The sequence below is a fragment of the Telmatherina bonti genome, assembly GCF_933228915.1.
Source record: "Telmatherina bonti genome assembly, chromosome: 4".
In the NCBI taxonomy this organism is placed as follows: Eukaryota; Metazoa; Chordata; class Actinopteri; order Atheriniformes; family Telmatherinidae; genus Telmatherina; species Telmatherina bonti.
This window is the reverse complement of record NC_136622.1, coordinates 14,913,108-14,930,607: the sequence shown is the minus strand read 5'-3', so window position 1 is coordinate 14,930,607 and position 17,500 is coordinate 14,913,108. Positions and strand designations below refer to the sequence as shown.

The following is a 17,500-nucleotide window of genomic DNA, read 5'->3' as shown; positions in this document are numbered from 1 at the left end:
ACAACATCAAATCTAATCACAGCAAAGGCAAGCTGCTGGGAGGTGCCAGAATGATTCCAAACACATAGAAAAGTCCCATGAGGAGGTTGAGCTTGGCTGTTTTCTGGGGGATCTTGGCATAGCACCGACTCCTGAACTGCTTCTCCAAGGGGAAGGCCATGGGCAGCGTGAGCAGAGGTAGCGCCATGCTGATGGTGTAACGGGTGGCCAGGATGCAAAACAGCACATAAGGGACGAAGAGCAAAAGGTTGTAGAGAACATAAGATAGTGTGGGGCCAATGAGGATGGCCAGGGTAACGATGCCTGCTTGCTTGTCAGAGTCCATGTCTCTTGTGTTGTTGCTGTGGAGGATGGCTTCTGTGTTGAGAGCCAGCGGAACAGCATATACCAGCGGCAGCACCGAGAGGTAACCAACCTGCACAGCGTGGGCGAACATGACAGCCAGAGGGCCGAAGGTAATGAGGATAACTACGTCTCCTAGTGCCACGTACTTGAGGCCGATGCCTGGAAAGAAAAAGTAAATAAATAAAAAGAATAAACACATTTAACTTTGTGATCACTAGTTGTCAATAATCTGGTGACGAACTTCCAAAAGACTGAGGTATATCTACTGCGCCATATGGGAAACTCCTGGTCCAACTGTAACTTATACGCTTAAAAACTTCTGAGCCTCACAGGAAAAATCTACTAAACTACTAATTAAAGAAACAGTCCAGGTGTAGGACGACTAACTGAACTCCAGCTGTTTAACAATTCACATAAAGTTTGGGGTCTTTAACAATTAAATTCAGGGTCTTATGCCTCCCTAAAATGCTTATGTAAATTTTAGGAACACAGTGAAAACCAAATTAGGAACAAACTTCCCAGTAAAACACATTAAACAGGATAAAATATTCAGTGCTTTGATTAGCAATGTACATAGGCCGTGCAAACAGGGTTATACTGAGGTAAAAACTTTGCTTTAAAGACATCTTTCAGTCTGAACCTAAAACTGTTTTGGTGATACCATTTTAATAAGTGCTGTTACTTTTAATGAGTGTGTTCTGCATTTCTGTCTCTGACACATCTGCAACCTGAGACCCGGTATCAAGACAAGAATATTCCACTCCAGACAGACAGTTTTCAAAGTGATGGAAAACACCAGAGTCTGGACGTCCATTGGGTTAAACACACAAATCCAAAACCTAACAGTGAGATGTTTGATGGTTAAGGTGACACTGATAAGCTGGAGTCTCACTGGTTTTTCCTCCAGCTTGAGCTTTCTTGACTTTAGCGTGTCTATGTTCTTATATGCCTTTTTATGTTGCTTTCATGTATTTTATTTATTTTACTATTATATTGCAGATTTACTCTTGTATCTTCTTAAGACACATTGATTTATTCTATTTTAATGTCAATTTAGGGATTTTATCAGCTTTTTTGTACAACACTGGTCAGCTGAGGTTGTTATTAAATTTGCTTAATAAAAAAATTTTAAATCACATCAAATTTACTTAATCCACATTTTGGAGTTTTACGTAAGAGTTTAAGCACTCCCTTGAGACTTTTTTTCAAACTTAATTTAAAAGAATGAAGTGGGTAAAGCATACAAGTAATCCACAGTCTGACCTCACAAATACGTTACTCACATGTGATCAAGTTAAAAATGAGCAGTTTCAAATAAACATGGCCATTTCTTCACAACACAGAAAATAAAAATAAAATATTTAAATACAAATAAATATGAAACATTTTATACAAAGCGAATTTTTTGACGTGGAGAAATAGTCATAGTATGCTGAACTGAAACAACTTTCAGGGGAACTTCCTCCGGTTTTGTTTTGTACATTACCAAGGTGACATGCTTGCTTTGACTTCCTTCTCAGTGTATTGGTTCTTGTTAACTCTAGATACCGTTTATTTACAGTAACGCGTTGTACTGAGTAAGTCATCACTGTCAACACCACACAGCTTAGTTTACTGTCACCAAAGTAAAGTGATATCTAAAGCAGCTTAAAAACAAAATGTATGTACTAATATTTACTGCACTGACCAAAAAGCATTGAAACACCAATTCAAGAAAACTCTGGCCTACGTTTACTCACCTCCGGTGTATAAAAATGAGCTGGAGAGTCCCCCAAAGTAAATAAGGGCTAAGTGCTCCAGTCTAAGTGTAGAAAGGAAGTAGAGCAGTGTGGCACACAAGCACCCCAAAGAATACAGCAAAGCACCAAACATGACAACATCCTGTGGCGCCAAAATTTCATCCACAAGAGTTCGGTCATCGCTCTTCTTGTGGTCAATTCCTTTAGAGAAGTCATAGTAGGTGTTCACAAGATTGCCCGCTCCATGGACTACGAGGACAGCAACCGCACACACCATCAGAACAACCAAATCCACAGAGCCCTCCAGTTTGTACGCCAAGGCACTGCCGAGGGCAACGGGTGTCAGCGAGGCACTGAAGCTCCATGGTCTCAGCGCTAGCACATACGCTGCACACTTGTGTTTGACATCGGAGGCAACACGGGCCATCCTCGAAATATGGTTAGTGGCAGAAGGGTTATTTTGTCCTGAGTTATTCACACCAGTCTGCCACTGTTGGCCATTATGACCATTTGATCCAGCCAGTACAAATGTTTCTGCCCTGCTTTGCCTCTGCTCCTTGGCCATTCCTCTGCAGGGGTTTACACCTTCAGCAAAACTCCAAAATGTTAGTCTGGTGTTCCTGTAGGAATTAAAAAAACACATCAGGAGGGTTTCAGGAATGTGACCTCAGATGTTATGTTTGCAATTCCTATCATGAGATTGAGTCGCAATTTTCACTAACCCATTTGTGTACTTACTGAACTGAATTTGCTGCTTTGTTTTCGCTATAGAGATATATAGAGAGTTGAACTCAATCTGTTGGTTTCCTTATATAGGCTATTATGAATTGGCTTTCATTATGTTTTTTTTTCCTCTCTGTAAAGCGTCTTGAAATAGCATTGTCGTGATTTGACGCTATATAAATAAAGTTGAATTGAATTCGTCTCTCAAATTAAATGTATCCAGTTTGTGCGTACATCATTTCTAAACAATTTAGGTATATTCGGTGTCTTACTGAGTGATCAACTAGGCAAATTTCGGAGTTGATCACTCCTTTAAATACGCTGACATTCATAGACTTCCCCAAAGACACCCACTCTCGTATCATTTCGCAGGCTACTTTGTTTAAAGTAAAAAAAAAACAAAAAAAACAAATAAAAAAAAAAAAAAAAAGAGCAACACAACAGATACATTGCGAGCAAACTTTAAGGGCTTTTAAGGTATTTTATTTAAAATATGAACAGAGTGAACCGTGTTTAGAGGCTAATTATCAATCTTACTGGTACACGTGTTATTTCGTTTAAAACCACTAACACTCGAGAGTTTACTAAATTACATAAATGAGTAAATTAGCACACATAATATGAAAACCAGAGACCGACAGACTACCTGAGGCTCTCTACTCAGATTATGGGATTAGAGCTAATGGCTATCCGAGCTAACCTCACACAACGGAAGGAAATGTCTGACAGCAGCAGGTCTTACCGGCTACCTCTTCAGTGTCCGACACAAACTCAGGTTCTTTACAGCCGCAAACATTTTTCTGAGCACACTGAGCCTGGCGCTGGGAGAGACTACGTGTCAATTTAGAGGGTACGTAACTGGCTGGACACTGGAAACTCCAACGCACCTGACGGACGCCATTTCCTCCGCCACGAGTGCAACGGTATGTAGAGATCGGGCAAATCGTGTTCTTGTACAAATGGTTCCGCCGTCCCTTTGTGACCGCTACTCGGTTTAGGGCTGTATGAATTAAGTTAAATATTAAGCCCAAAAATGTTAAGCTAAAATTCAGCTAGAAAATTCTACCAAACATAACCGGTTGTGATAAAAAAAAAAAAAAGAAATTAAAAAAAAAAAAAAAAAAAAAACTTGAATTGGCAGTGAATCATGAATATTAAAGAAAAACATGTCAATGATTATGGTATTAAAATGTGTATATTACTAATAACAGTCCTCATCTAATGCCCCCAAACCGGTATATTACTTAGTCATCGGGAGCCTAGTTTACCACCACTGCAGCCCACAAGGTTCCATCGCTTACTGCAGGCAGTCTGTGGAAACATTGCACAGACTATTTATCTATTGCAAAATGTAGATAAGGTCAGACTGAGTATGTGTGTACATATTTGACCCATGACCCACCACTCAGAACTGTGAAAATATCAATTCTCTTGGTGAAAATGGAAGAAAGGAAAGATTTCAGATTGTCACTATCCAAAAAGTGCACTTTCATTAATTTTTAATCCATTTACAGTAAAGTTTTTTTGTTTGTTTGTTTTATTTTTTTAACAAAATGACAAGAGATGTGCTTGTATGTATAGCAGAGAACCTAATATTCGACAGAATTTAATTAAAACGGAGGCTTTTGAAAACATTGCATCAATCATGTGTAGCTAAAAGCTCAGTACAGAATTTAAAACAAAAAAATCATTACAACATTACATTACACTATAGCCTACATACAACACTATCCACTTTCTGGTTTCAACACAACCAGCATAGTGAGTATAAAAGTAGCCATTTATGCAGAACTAACATGCAGAAGGTGATCATTTCTCAGGGGAATGACATCTGTTTCTTTGCCTATACATTGCCACTTTGAACATCACTTTATTTAAGCAACACTGTTTCTAAAATACCAAATTTTAAAGACAACATAAGGCAATTATATTTAAATGTCACACTTCATATAGGAAACCAAAAGTGCTGACAGTACAGCAGTGGTTGAGGGCAACAAATTGTTCTTCTTCAAGCATGAATTTATCAACAACATTGGGGTATAGGTCTACTCTTCTTTAGTTCAACTCTTGACATTAGTCTCTGGTAGTGATGTGTGTATCAATAACAACTATTATGATGTAGAATCCATTTTCATGTTAGAACTTTGATGTTTCAGTAATTTGGGGGTGAAAATGAACTTTTTCAGGAAATGAAAAACACTGGAAAGTAACTAATATCAAGATCTTGTCTGAACTCTACCCAGTTGGTAAAAACTACCTTTTCTTCCGCTTATCATACTTGTATGTGAAATAAGGCATAGCTTAGCCATAACACAGAATATAGCAAAGTTATGCTGAGGAAGAGGAGGAAACGAGGAGGACAAGTGCTGCAAAGGTGAGACAGGTGTCACTCTGAGTCTGTTGATACTGCAGACAGCTACTATCAGGTACTGAAATCACTATGGTACAGTGATTATTTACATTTACCCAACAACTTTAAATACTTTGAAAATTCGGATTTTTGACTTGCAAAATGCACAAAGAGCTTAAGAATTTTGCCTGATGCTTTTTCATTGATTAACTTGCAAAAAACTTAGTTAATTTATTTTGTTTTCAACACTTTTGATCATTTTTAGCTTTGGTGGGATAGATAGATCAAATGTGATATTTTTTCACCTTGAGAATTGAGTGTTTTCTGATTTATTACATATCCATAATGAAATCCATTGTGAATATGAGAAGAAATCATAGCCTTTTGTGGCAGCGGGATTCCAGCTCCATCTGCTACAACAGCGGTTCTCAACCTTTTTACAACACAGCACCCCTTGTAAAATCATTTTTCAGCCAAGTACCCCAAAGTATGAACATGAAATACAGCACTTTTTAATTTGTGTTAGTTTTATTAAACTTTAACCATGCAAAACAATGGCAATTATTTTGCACATCTCTACGCTTTAACCAGGTCTCCGTTGTTTGCGTTGTCAAGGAGACAGTGACTGATGGATGTGATGGGGTTTGTTACGTGTGGGGTTCACGTTGGAATGCTGGACTTTGGGAGGAATGAAATAATGTAAATCTACAAACATACACTTACATTTATTGAAATATAGTAAATATTTTTTACAATATTATATCAATATTTTTTTTCTATTTAAGGATGTTTTAAAGAAAACATAAAACAAGATATGTTTTGAAAAATTTTATGTACCCCCTGGAATGCCTTGAAGTACCCACAGGGTACGCATTCCCCCATTTGAGAAACAGTGTGCTACAAAAGCAAAACACTTATTTTTCTTCACATACCCTCACATTCTTGCAACTACATGACATACCTTTCCTGCTGAACTCCTTTTTTTTCTATATTTGTAGAGCTTATGCTGTGGTTCTCTGATATTTGCCTTTGCCTGTGATATCATTTACGGATTCAGTGTCCTTAATGCCCTCATGTTCCCAAGTTTAGAGAAATTCCGTAGATATCCCCAAATATCTACAAGTTATGAAGCTGGTCTGGTTGCTGTTCCTGATTGTGAGACTTTAAATGTTGGAAAAACAGACGATGATGTCTTCACTTGACTTGAGCCAGGGGTGTACTTTTAGGTCTTTATTTCTGTTTCAAAGCACAGATACAACAAATACACAACAAACAGCATAAACTAAATCAAGTTTAGTCAAATTATATAATGTAAATTGTATTTTCATGTAAAAACTTTACAAAAGGTACAAGGGACATTTTGGTCATTTTATTCGTAGTAGGCTTCTTTCTTTCTTTCTTTCTTTCTTTCTTTCTTTCTTTCTTTCTTTCTTCCTTCCTTTCTTTCTTTCTTTCTTTCTTTCTTTCTTCCTTCCTTTCTTTCTTTCTTTCTTTCTTTCTTTCTTTCTTTCTTTCTTTCTTTCTTTCTTTCTTCCTTCCTTTCTTTCTTTCTTTCAAAAATTGCATTACATAAACCTTACAATCGTGTCCGGAATAAGAAGCCATCTGACTCTGCTTTAACTGGGATTCTGGTTGCAACAAGTGGTGCGGCGGACAGTGCGCGCGCGCGTTTGGTTTTCATTAGATCGTCTCGACACTGACCCCCTGCCCCAGCTAGAGAAATGTGAGGCCAGCCAGCTGGCACGCGCACCGCGCGGAAGAGAGCCGAGCAGAGCTGATGTGCAGTCTGCCTTGCTTTCACTATCCGGTCCTCGGGCTGGACTGCAGCACAGGATATAACACGCGAATGACGCGTGCCATGGCCAAGAAGTAGGCTAAAGTAGAATCCGGGCCATTGATGGTAAAGTGGGGAAAGTCCTCGTAGAGCGACTTTACATTTCTTCTCCTGGAGGCTTCATATCGCAAACCATGGCGTGCTGTCGGATTCCCAGAAGTTTCCGGAGGGGAGCCTGGGGCTTCGCTCCTCTGCTGGCCGCTGCGCTGCTCAGCCTGCTGTTCGCAGGGACGCAACCAACCACAGCCTTCCCATCCTGGAGGTTAGAGGTATGCTGTCACCGCTTCATGACAGAAGGAATGGATGCTGTTTATCACTTTAGGTAACTCGTTACCAAACCCCACGGAGAGATCCATTCATAATTCTGCAAGATTTGCTTCATGCGCTTGTCATGCTGCACGCTGGCAAGAAAAAAAAGTGATTAAAATTGCTAAATTATCTCTGATTTTATCCAAAGTAGCCGTATAAGTTTTGCATCTTGACTGTTTACTGTTTTTGTAACTCGCAGCAATATTGAACCTGTGTGAAAGTGTAAGAGAAACACAGTTAGTTATGATTTGTTAGAATATTAAGACATTATATAGCCAACATTAACAAAATTTTACTGCTGTTTAGGTAGGTCTTGTCTGTAGCAGAGGAATCAAAATAAGAGATATAAAGCAAGATTTTTTAACAGGTATCCTCAGTCCAGTCAGTTTTAATATTTGTAAAACAATCATCAGTGAAACGCCAGCAGATGAGATCACTGACTTTTACAATGAGTGAAGGTGAAATTTGACAAATACCAGAATTAGCTTGGGGAGTGGAGTGGATCCCTGTAATATGTTCAGTAGATTGGATAAATATGCTCCTTCACACACTTCAGTCATTGCCAGCCACCCACTGTGATACAGAGCCTGAGGAATAGCTTTATGTCATTCCCTTTGCCATATGCTCTCATAATGTGTCAATCAAAAGGACTGCTGGCGGGGATTGCATAACTGACATAGATGCTTCAGGAAAATACCAGCTTAAGTGAGTAATATGCAACAAGGCATGCCAGCATCAAGTTAATTAACACCATCTTCTTTTGAAATATCCAAACTTTTCTCAGGTTAAAGCAAAAGAAAATTAGGAAAAGTTTTCAGTTCTATACAAAGTAAAGCGTTGGTTGAAGAAGTTTCTAAGCCTTGGAATGAAGATCATAATCCCTTGTTTAGCAATTTGAGGTTAAATTCTTCCAGACTCCTCTGTGGATCCTCATAGATTTTTTCTCAGATGTTTTGCTCTGCGAGTCTGCGCTCACTGCTGGCTCTTGGGTTTAGTCTAGAGGGCTTGCTTCGGTCCTCAAGGTTTGCAGTTCATCTTGATTTGAGCCAAAGTATGAGAGTAGATGTGCAGTGAATATAATATGACATGACACCGGAAAAGCTGTGCTGGCCTTAATACATCAAACCCCTCATAAGTCACTGAACACATGACTTCAGTGTGTCACCTAAGGTCTGGACTGCAACTGCTGTTAAAAAAAAAAAAAAAAAACCACTTCTTGTGCAGGTTAGTCAGTGGAGAAATATCATTCTTTATTTCAGGATCACCATGTTCAGGCTCAGCAACAGAGTTGAACAGTCCACCAGACTGTCTGTCCCTGTTTCACTATTTTGGGAAGGAAATGAAGGAAGTGCTGCATCTATTAGTCTTGACTGGGTGAAGCAGGAAAAGGAACCAGAGGATAGGGGGAAGGTTACAAAGTCAAGGGAGTAAACTTTGATATGTACTTTCCAGCTTCAGCATTTTACCCAGTAAGAAAACGCTACTGCATACGTTGTATTGTATTGGCTTGATTTGGCATCAATGTAAGAACATTTGATTCTTCAGTCATTTTAAAAACACTTTTCAAAGACAGTGATTGTATAAACTGTTTGTCTCTTCATAGATGAGTTTGTAGCGTTATTCACCCAAACGCTAAGTGTAGTCATGTGAGTAGCGGGGTTTAAAGCCTGTCCAGGAGCTTAAACTTGGCACATGGCCTCCTCTTGGCTGCACCTCGGATCCTGATAGGACATGTCTGATGCTGTTTGACAGTGTTGATGGATGCACCGGAGCCTTAACGCTTAGTGCACCCTGCATTTGGTTGGTAAGTTCTGTTACACATCTGACATCTCACACCTGATAGTCTCATCAGTCCTGAGGTACGCAAGTTATAAAGTTTGTGTTGTTACCTCCAAAAGCAGGAGGATCCAAAGTGGGGCTTTAAGGGCTGTTGTATTATGATGTTTCTTGGTCCTGAACACACATCTGCAAAAATATAAGTTTTAAAAATGTTAGCAGAGCACAATTAGTGTTGATTTTGTTTTGGTCAATATTGATAAAGATTATTAGGCAGAAAGAAATCAGGTCTGGTGCATGTTGGAGATTGTATTTCTCTGATATAATCACGTCCTGTTTCTTGTTGAAACACTTAAATTCACTGTGCATACATCTGGTGATAATGTGCAGTGACAAACAAATGTAAATATAAAAGACTCAAGCTTTTGCTTGACAAACATTTCATTCATTTATCTTGAAGAGCCAGCACTCCGACGTGTAAGAAATGTCACTACTTGTTTTAAATAGTGACAGTAGTTCAGCAGTACCAGAATATTCACCTATACATGTAGAGGAGCAGAACAGTGATAACCTTCCATGCAATGTTAATCCATCCAGGTCAGATGATTTTACCGCAGGACTCTGTAGGAGGATGCGTGGAAACAGATACAAAGTCTCCCCCTGCAAACTGTCAACCTTGGTTAAAAGCTTGTTAGCCCCTTTCAAGCTTTCTACATTTTATGTTTCAGATTCAGCTTAAAATAAATTTATATTCCATTTATAAAAGTATGCAGACCCTTCGATTGGTACTTGATTAAAGACCTTTGGCAGCCTTGAGTCTTCTTGGGAATGATGCTGTAAGCTTGGCACACCATTGCTTTGGACGTTTCTCCCATTCATAGTCTCAGAAACGTTATAGCTAAACCAGGCTGAGGGAGTTAAAGTGCATTTTCAGGTTTCTAAAGCCTCAATAGAGACCTTCCACTAGGTTCTGGAACAGACTGTGGCTGGATCGCTTCAGAGCTTTTACCGACTTTTCCTGAAACTGCTACTGGTTTCTTGGCAGTATGCTTTGGGTCATTAAGGTCATTCATCCCAGATTACTCAATTTCAACAGGCAGCCTGGTGTAGGAAGTCTGTTGATGCTTGTTGCTGCTAAAGGAATCTGCTGTGCTTTATGGGAACTTACATTTTTTTCTCAAATTTTCTTGTCTCTTTCTCCAGGTCTTTTTTTGTTTAGTGCCAATTCACAGCAAAGTCATCTCAAGGCAGTTTACAGACATAATCAATTCAAGGCCCTTTATTGTGATCCAGTTAAAACAAATCAACACTTTTATATATTCCAGCATTGTATTTCTTCTGTATTTGTATAAACCTATTCATTTTTTAAAAAGTAATCTAAGGGAAAACAATTGCATCAACCCTTCTCTGCCATTCAGTGCCCTATCTTGAGCTTGCAAGGGGTGGCAGGCAACTGTGGAAAGGAAAAAAAACTCCCTTTTAACAGGAAGGAAAGTCCTCCAGCAGAGCCTGGCTCAGGGATGGCGGCTGTCCACCTCCACCAGTTGTAAACAGAGATGACAGAACAGAGGAATCAACAAGCACCACGCATTTCAACCAGGGACACCTGCTGAGAGAGAAGAAGATTAATACAAGTTCATACATCAGGGATGTGATAAATACATGGAAAATGACTAAATTAAAATTTCTCATTTCATGGCAATGGCATGCTAAACTAGCCTAACTAGGGGATGACTACTCTAAGATTTATCAAAAGGTTTTAAGCCTGATTTTAAAGATATAAAGGGTGTTGGCCTTTCTAACCCAAGCAGGGTGGTCTTTAGTTCAGCTGGTACAGAAACAATAGCTTCTTCAGAGGTTTGAATCCTGGTCTGTTGTCCTTTGTTACATGTCACCATACTGTCCTTCTGTCCCCATTCTAGACACACACAGATAGATAGACACGCACACACACACTCTCATAGGATGTTGTGTCAGTCAGTTGTCAGGAAGGACAAGATACACTCCTGTTGTAAAGCTCAGAACAGGCTTCTTGGTTTGGAATCATGGCGCTTATTCAAGTGTTGAAAAGGGGATTTATTACTTAAAGTCATCTCCATAAAAAGTTATAGATTTATCAACTTGTGCTATCATGGAATATTGCAGTCAGGACGAACCACACTTTGACTCCAGTCAGAATATTTATGAAATCGCTAAACAGCAAAGCACCATTAGACGGCCCTTTAAAGCAATAAAAGACTTGAGAATCCAGATGTGATTATTTGGAGCTGGTGTTGCACATCCCCAAAGACATATCAGCCACAGCGGATCTGTGAAAAGGCTCACACTTAATACTGGTAAAACATCTTTACTGCTGACCAGTGGCACTTTGCTTCAAATGGAAAGCCGTTGCATGAAAACCGAAAATCCAACTTTCTCATCCAAAACACAGAACTAGAAGCTGTAACTTTCAACACAACACCATCCAGCAAAGACTGACTTTATTACAGTCATTTTTCTTGCAAAAACCAAATTCTCTCTGAATTTAAAGAGTCTAAGCTAGTCTTCTGCTCTCTAGAGCCTAACTTTACACGGTGAGGTGAATCATTAAAGGTTTCTGCTTTGTCCAAGGAAGAAGCTCACACCACCGTGTTGCTCATTGGGATCCGCAAAGAGGCCCGGTCACAAGTGCTTCACCTCTCCAGGAACAAGCGCTACACCCTCACCCCGGAGAAGCTCAAATGGGATAAATTCAAGCTCACATACAAGTATTTTATTCACACTTTCTCCTCTTGTCAAAACAACAGCTTAGCATGGATGTGGATCTGTTTTGTTAGTCTTTTAGAGGATATCACTGTGTTAAGAGCATAAAGATGAGAGCTGGACTGATGTTGCGTCTGCGAGAGAAGTAATCATCTGACAATGAATGCCATACACAAGTCTGGGCTTTCATTTGCAGAGAAGGGGAAAATTAGAAAGCACACAGAGAGGTTCTGCACACACACTCCAGCGGCTTTGCTTCAAAACAGTTTGGATTGCGCAGCACTATGTGTTCGGAAAAGTTCCAGCAACTTTACTCTTTCTGGAGCTGTAAAACGATCCCATAAAGTCTCCATTGGCAAGATTAGATTGAACCTCAGAGAAGTTTTTGTGATCGGACAACCTTAAGTTGCCGGCACACAAACAGTGGATAATTAGCTGATATACTTCCTAAAATAGAGGAAAGGTTGGTGCAGACTGATTAAACCAAAAGTGTCAGTGTAAATCTAATCCTGGCGGAGCAACAGAAGAGCATGATGTCTCGGTAATGGAGCTGTACTTGCAGTGCTTGTGGGATTTCTTGCATGTCTGAACAGTAGTCATTGTATTTTTGGCAGATTCTTCCTCTGTGGAGGAATTTACACAGAGACCAGCATTGACTACACAATTCTTTTGTTTCCCAACAGGTTGCTCTCCTTCCCTACAAACTTGATAAACGCCAGCGACACACGTCGCGGCATTGCCAAGGCTTTTGGCATGTGGAGCGACGTCTCGCCCTTCACGTTCAGAGAGGTGCCAGCTGACCAAGAGGCAGACATTAAGATCGGCGAGTACTCTGCATGCGGCTGAATCAGTCCGCAACAGATGTTCCTTGGCTCTGAACTGATTCGTTACCGTTTCTCTCTCCATGCTGTCATCACAGAAGCAGCTTTGCTTCCAAACTCATTGAGTAACACTTACGCGACTATTTTACCAAGCTTATATTCAGTATGATTCTTAATTCTAAATTTTAAAAAAAGGGGGATGCTTGACAACTTCCATATATGTCATCTCATGGTAAAACAGGCTAAGTTATGTTTCATTTGTCCCTTTGGGTGCCCTTGAGTGCACAGTGAGAGGCATGGTTGTCATCCTGCAATGTGATGGTTGTGCAAAGGGCTCTCTGTCTTTTGTTATCCATCTTCTCCCTGCTGTAGTCTACATGGAGCAGAAATAATTGAGCGAGGGCTTTCCTCCTCCTCTCAGAGGTATTTATCTCTCTGTGTTTTGGCAGGCTTTTACCCAGTCAACCACACAGACTGCTTGCAGTCCTACTTGCACCATTGTTTCGACGGCATCACAGGAGAATTGGCTCATGCATTCTTCCCGCCAACAGGCGAGATCCACTTTGACAACAGCGAATACTGGAGTCTTGGAAACATGCGCTTCAGTTGGAAGAAAGGCATGTATCTTCATTATGTTTGTTGAAACACATCATAATATGATGGATGCACCAGACTCCAAAGTGGAGAATATGAGAGAGAATGCTCTGCTTTATCTTTGTTGCAGGGGTTTGGCTGACGGATCTTGTCCATGTGGCAACTCATGAAATCGGTCATGTCCTTGGTCTCATGCACTCTATGGATCCAAATGCTATAATGCACCTAAATGCAACTCTGACAGGGCGCAAGCTAATCACACAGGATGAGGTGTGGGGTTTGCACCGTCTATATGGTATGTCCTCGTGTTTCTTACATACCTAGTATGTGCAGTTTTTAGTAAAGTTTTACTGTTTTATCAAGGACAACTGAACATTTTGGACTTATTTTGTCTAAATAATGCCTTGCAATTCATCCAAAAGGCTGTTGGAAGAGTAGAAGTTCAATGCGAAGTCCAAGTTTTTCACTGCAATCAAACTATATTATAGTCCATCATGACAGATCTGGGGCGTCTGAAGCAAAAATGAGTGCAGAATGTCCACTAGTGTCCAATAGCTTTAGAAATCTTGGACCAGCACAGAGATTGTTTTGCTGTTCTCCACCTAGTTTAACAACTCTTACAAAAGATCCTGTTACATTGTCATCCAAAAGTATGTAAGGATGTCTGCTTTTAATCCAAATGCCCCGTCAGCTATCACGACAGATGACAAGTTCTCAATAGTTGGAGTTGAACATGCCGTCTTCATGACTATAGGACAGCTAGGGCAAAGATTTAAGTGATGGTTTGATCTGACTTAGTGATTATCTTAAAATACAAACATTTTGTAGTCTGATCCCGCCATTACATCAGATTGAAATAAATGAATTATCTCTTTTAAAAAAAACAACTAGAAATACAAAATCTTTTGCACATTTTTGGTCAGAATTCACAAGAATATAAACCACAGAGTTTGTCTTTGACGGCTAGCAGCGAAAGCCAACGTGGCATTAATGAATACAGTAAAAACTACTCATGAGTCATCATTAGTGTGTATTAAAGTGAGTCATTTTCACTGGCGTGAAAAGCAGATCAGGGATCCAATTTCTGTTGCTGCTGACTGAGAACTGCTGTCTGGTTGTCGTCCTCCCTCTATCTCCGTGTCTCTTCCAGGATGTTTGGACCGGTTATTTATCTGCCCTGCCTGGGCTCGGAAAGGCTATTGCGACAGCAAGCGAAGGCTGATGCAGAAGCACTGCCCCTCCAGCTGTGATTTCTGTTACGGTAAGACAGCAGAAAGCAGCAGCAGCAGCAGTCCAGAGGAGAGAAAAAAAAAAAAAAAGGAAAGTTTTCTCTCAATTGAACAGCGTAAGGAGCTGCTGTGAACCGTTTGCCAATGGAGCAACGGGAGCCAACAGGTCCAGTCACACAAAGCTGTGATGGAAGTTTTCAAGAGTTTGATTTGAGGGGAGATTACACCGTCTGCTGGGAGAGTTTTATACTTTATTCTTGGAAAATGGCAGAGTCTCCAAAGAGGCTGTATAGAGCCAGTACCTGCTGATTGCTGTCATAATGAGCGCTGCTTTACACTAAGTCTGACACATAAAGCAATCTGAATGCCTAAGCTTCTTTAGGCTTATAGTGGGATGCTCGGGTGTTGATGTCTCCTATTACACAACAGGAAACAACTCTTATGTAGCACAGCCACAGATTGTTGTGGCTTTCTGAGATTTTTTTTTTGTCAGAGACAAGGGACAGTTTGGAGAGGCATGATGATACGATTCCTGGCTTGCAGCAATCTGTTCCTCATTGTTGATTGGGAGACGTTGTACGGCTGTGGAAAATTCCTAAGTGACTCCAAACCGCTGGAATTTCAGACTGTGGCTTGAGGGTTAGAGACACACAAGGTCAATTTGGATTTTTGCAGCATTAACAAAAATGACGGTGTTTTAAGCAGACTATGAGTTGATCAGCACGCTGCCTGCTGTTTGTTAGAAACCAGCTGGAAGAGATTATATTGATAAGCCTGCTACACGGCCGGCGGGTCAGCGCAGAAAGTGTCTGATGTGATGTGGTTTGAAATGAAAGTTTGGATGGAAATCAGTGTTTCCAGTGATTGTTAAATGGTAAAGAACATGTTCAAATAAATATAGTTTCATCTTTATATTTCCTCACAGTGGTGCACCTGCTAAAGTCTTCCCTTTTAACTCTCTGCAGAATTCCCTTTTCCCACCGTAGCACCAACCCCGACTCCCCCAAGGACCAAACACAAACTGGTCATCGAGGGGAAGAAGCTTACTTTTCGTTGCGGGAAGAAAATTGCATCGAGGAAAGGCAAAGTATAGTGAGTGTCTTTGATGTGTTATATGAGAATATAAAGCTGCCGTGATGATCATGTTGAACGTGTCTGAACTCTGACTCTTGTTGCAGCTGGTACAAAGATGGGGAGCTGCTGGAGTACTCGCACCCAAACTACATCTCCCTGAAAGACGACCACATCACCATAGTGGCCAATGCCATCAATGAAGGCACGTACACCTGCATTGTGAGGAAAAAAGACAAAGTTCTCACTAACTACTCATGGAGGGTACGCGTTCGTTTCTGAGGTCCCCCTCACGCCAAGCAGGACACTAAGGCACATATTTTGTTTCTTTCTTGTATCATCCACATAAACGTGTCTGCTGTTGACTGTCATTTTAAAATGCATTTTTGTATGTGCAAATAATAAACGCTCGACAGGAGGTATTAATGTGGAAAATACTGCTTGACCGTGAAAAGCTCTGCATGGCAGACGTTGAGATTTATATTTTATTTGGTGATGAAGTCTGAGCAGACTGTGTCAGCTGTTCGAGACTTCTACATCTCGGGATTAGTTCAGGCTGGACTTCTTCTACGCTCTTGAGACAAACATATAAATGAGGTCCAAGGCCACCCATGCATTCTTACGAGAACCTCTGAAAAATGAGGCTTAACCAGTTTCAAAGTGTTATAGTCAACTTTTTATGTGTAGTCTATGTTCAAAGTCATTCACACAGGTCAAACTAATTTACGGCCACTGGAAAACTGACTGGGGGCTTAAAAAAATTAATCCTTGTGGAAAACTTCTCATCCAAAATTTTAAAAAAATCCATGTTTCGTTTTTTTTTTTTTTAATAGTTCTGAAGCACTTGCTTCTTTTCTTGCCATTTTAATAATTTACTTACTGATCAAAACTAAGTCACTAAAGCCAGAATAAGCAATATTGCCTACAGCTTTTGGAGCTATTTGGACTGAAAACAGCACATGGAGCACCTCAGACGTCTAGCTTACTTTACTAGCTTCACAGTGAAGCCAGCAGTCTGCTTCCAGATACTGGGCAGTCAGTCCCACCAGCAGCTCTCTCTCCAAGCTTATTCAACACATCAGGTGTAATAATATGCAGAAAGGGCTCCGGCGGGGGCAGGGGACAGATAAAATTGATTAATGAAAATTTCCATTTAGTGCCAGGTATACAAGCCCCAGGACAGAAGGACTTTTCTGTGTCTGATGCAGTTTAAGTACCGTGCAGTCTAACAGCGTCTGAAGCTGTGCTGTTTGTTTTTCTTTGGCACGCAATCAGAGGATTTATTGGTTTAATTCAGATGTTGTAAAGCCATTTAAAAACAACCGCCCCTTCATAAAATTAAAAAAAAAAAAAGTACTAAGACAAAGAATGCGGCTCAAAGAATGACATCACTTTTGGACCGTGACTTTGGAGTTGGGTTGAAGGCTGGATTTCTTCTAGACTCAGCTTCCCTTTAGTTTTTTTTCTCCTCTGGCGCTTTACAGCTGTGTTTGCATAGCGAGGACAGTTTATAAATACATGGAGAAATGGTAGACAAAACAAAAGTCTCAAATTTTATTTCTAGCAAAAGCACGGTTTCTTTTTCATCACATGAGCTGACATTTTGAAGGTGATTTCAAACGCAATGCTGACCGGAGCATACAGTGAACTCATCATTATCATCATCATCATCATACAGTAGCTCAGGCAGTCAGGAAATACCAACCATTTATAAAATCTGGTCCTCTCTCATGAGTAAAAGGTCAAAAGAAACAAACATAGGAGCTAAACTTCTAACAGATTTATGGTTGCCTCTTCTTGAAAAGTGGAAATGGTCTCACTTGAAATGTCTGAGAACTACAGAGAAGATGCTGGAGTTTGACATGTTTAAGCCATCAGTCTTGCTGTTAGACAGTCCTGACTATTTGGTAAAAGTCATTGATCAGATACTGATCTGGCTTTTGGCTCCAAACCATCCGGCTTTAAAC

General features: G+C 40.2%; 3 protein-coding genes across 7 annotated transcripts in view; 1 reads left to right on the top strand and 2 right to left on the bottom strand.

Moving 5' to 3' along the window:
- ubiad1 (UbiA prenyltransferase domain containing 1) overlaps positions 1-3,737 on the bottom strand; it is a 4,151-nt gene extending 414 nt beyond the window's left edge. The window contains exons 1-3 of one of the 2 annotated variants that reach the window (XM_079239202.1): positions 3,695-3,737; positions 2,085-2,704; positions 1-504 (exon numbers count right to left, since the gene is read on the bottom strand). The exon at positions 1-504 is cut by the window's left edge and continues 414 nt beyond it. In XM_079239202.1, the coding sequence (XP_079095328.1) occupies positions 17-504; positions 2,085-2,704; positions 3,695-3,708 (1,122 nt within the window). In that variant the 5' untranslated portion in view covers positions 3,709-3,737 and the 3' untranslated portion in view covers positions 1-16. Of the gene's footprint in view, positions 505-2,084; positions 2,705-3,549 lie in introns of both variants that reach the window. The other variant, XM_079239203.1, reaches the window with a different exon arrangement.
- Positions 3,738-7,003: 3,266 nt separating this feature from the next.
- mmp23ba (matrix metallopeptidase 23ba) lies at positions 7,004-15,836 on the top strand. Its single transcript, XM_079239205.1, has 8 exons — positions 7,004-7,260; positions 11,687-11,823; positions 12,502-12,641; positions 13,089-13,256; positions 13,364-13,528; positions 14,384-14,494; positions 15,428-15,554; positions 15,641-15,836. The coding sequence occupies exons 1-8, from the start codon at positions 7,126-7,128 to the stop codon at positions 15,813-15,815; spliced, it is 1,158 nt and encodes a 385-aa protein (XP_079095331.1). The 5' UTR covers positions 7,004-7,125; the 3' UTR covers positions 15,816-15,836.
- Positions 15,837-17,109: 1,273 nt separating this feature from the next.
- cdk11b (cyclin dependent kinase 11B) overlaps positions 17,110-17,500 on the bottom strand; it is a 17,092-nt gene continuing 16,701 nt past the window's right edge. For 3 of the 4 annotated variants that reach the window (XM_079239198.1, XM_079239200.1, XM_079239199.1), the window contains exon 20: positions 17,111-17,500. This exon is cut by the window's right edge and continues 158 nt beyond it. The gene's annotated coding sequence lies outside the window, so the exon portion shown is untranslated. The other variant, XM_079239201.1, reaches the window with a different exon arrangement.

Excerpts from the sequence above, each read along its gene's own strand:
- mmp23ba (XM_079239205.1), top strand. The coding sequence starts at position 7,126 with ATGGCGTGCTGTCGGATTCCCAGAAGTTTCCGGAGGGGAGCCTGGGGC. Across the intron at positions 7,261-11,686 it reads TCCCATCCTGGAGGTTAGAG|GAAGAAGCTCACACCACCGT; the intron begins GTATGCTGTCAC and ends GCTTTGTCCAAG. Across the intron at positions 12,642-13,088 it reads AGAGGCAGACATTAAGATCG|GCTTTTACCCAGTCAACCAC; the intron begins GCGAGTACTCTG and ends GTGTTTTGGCAG.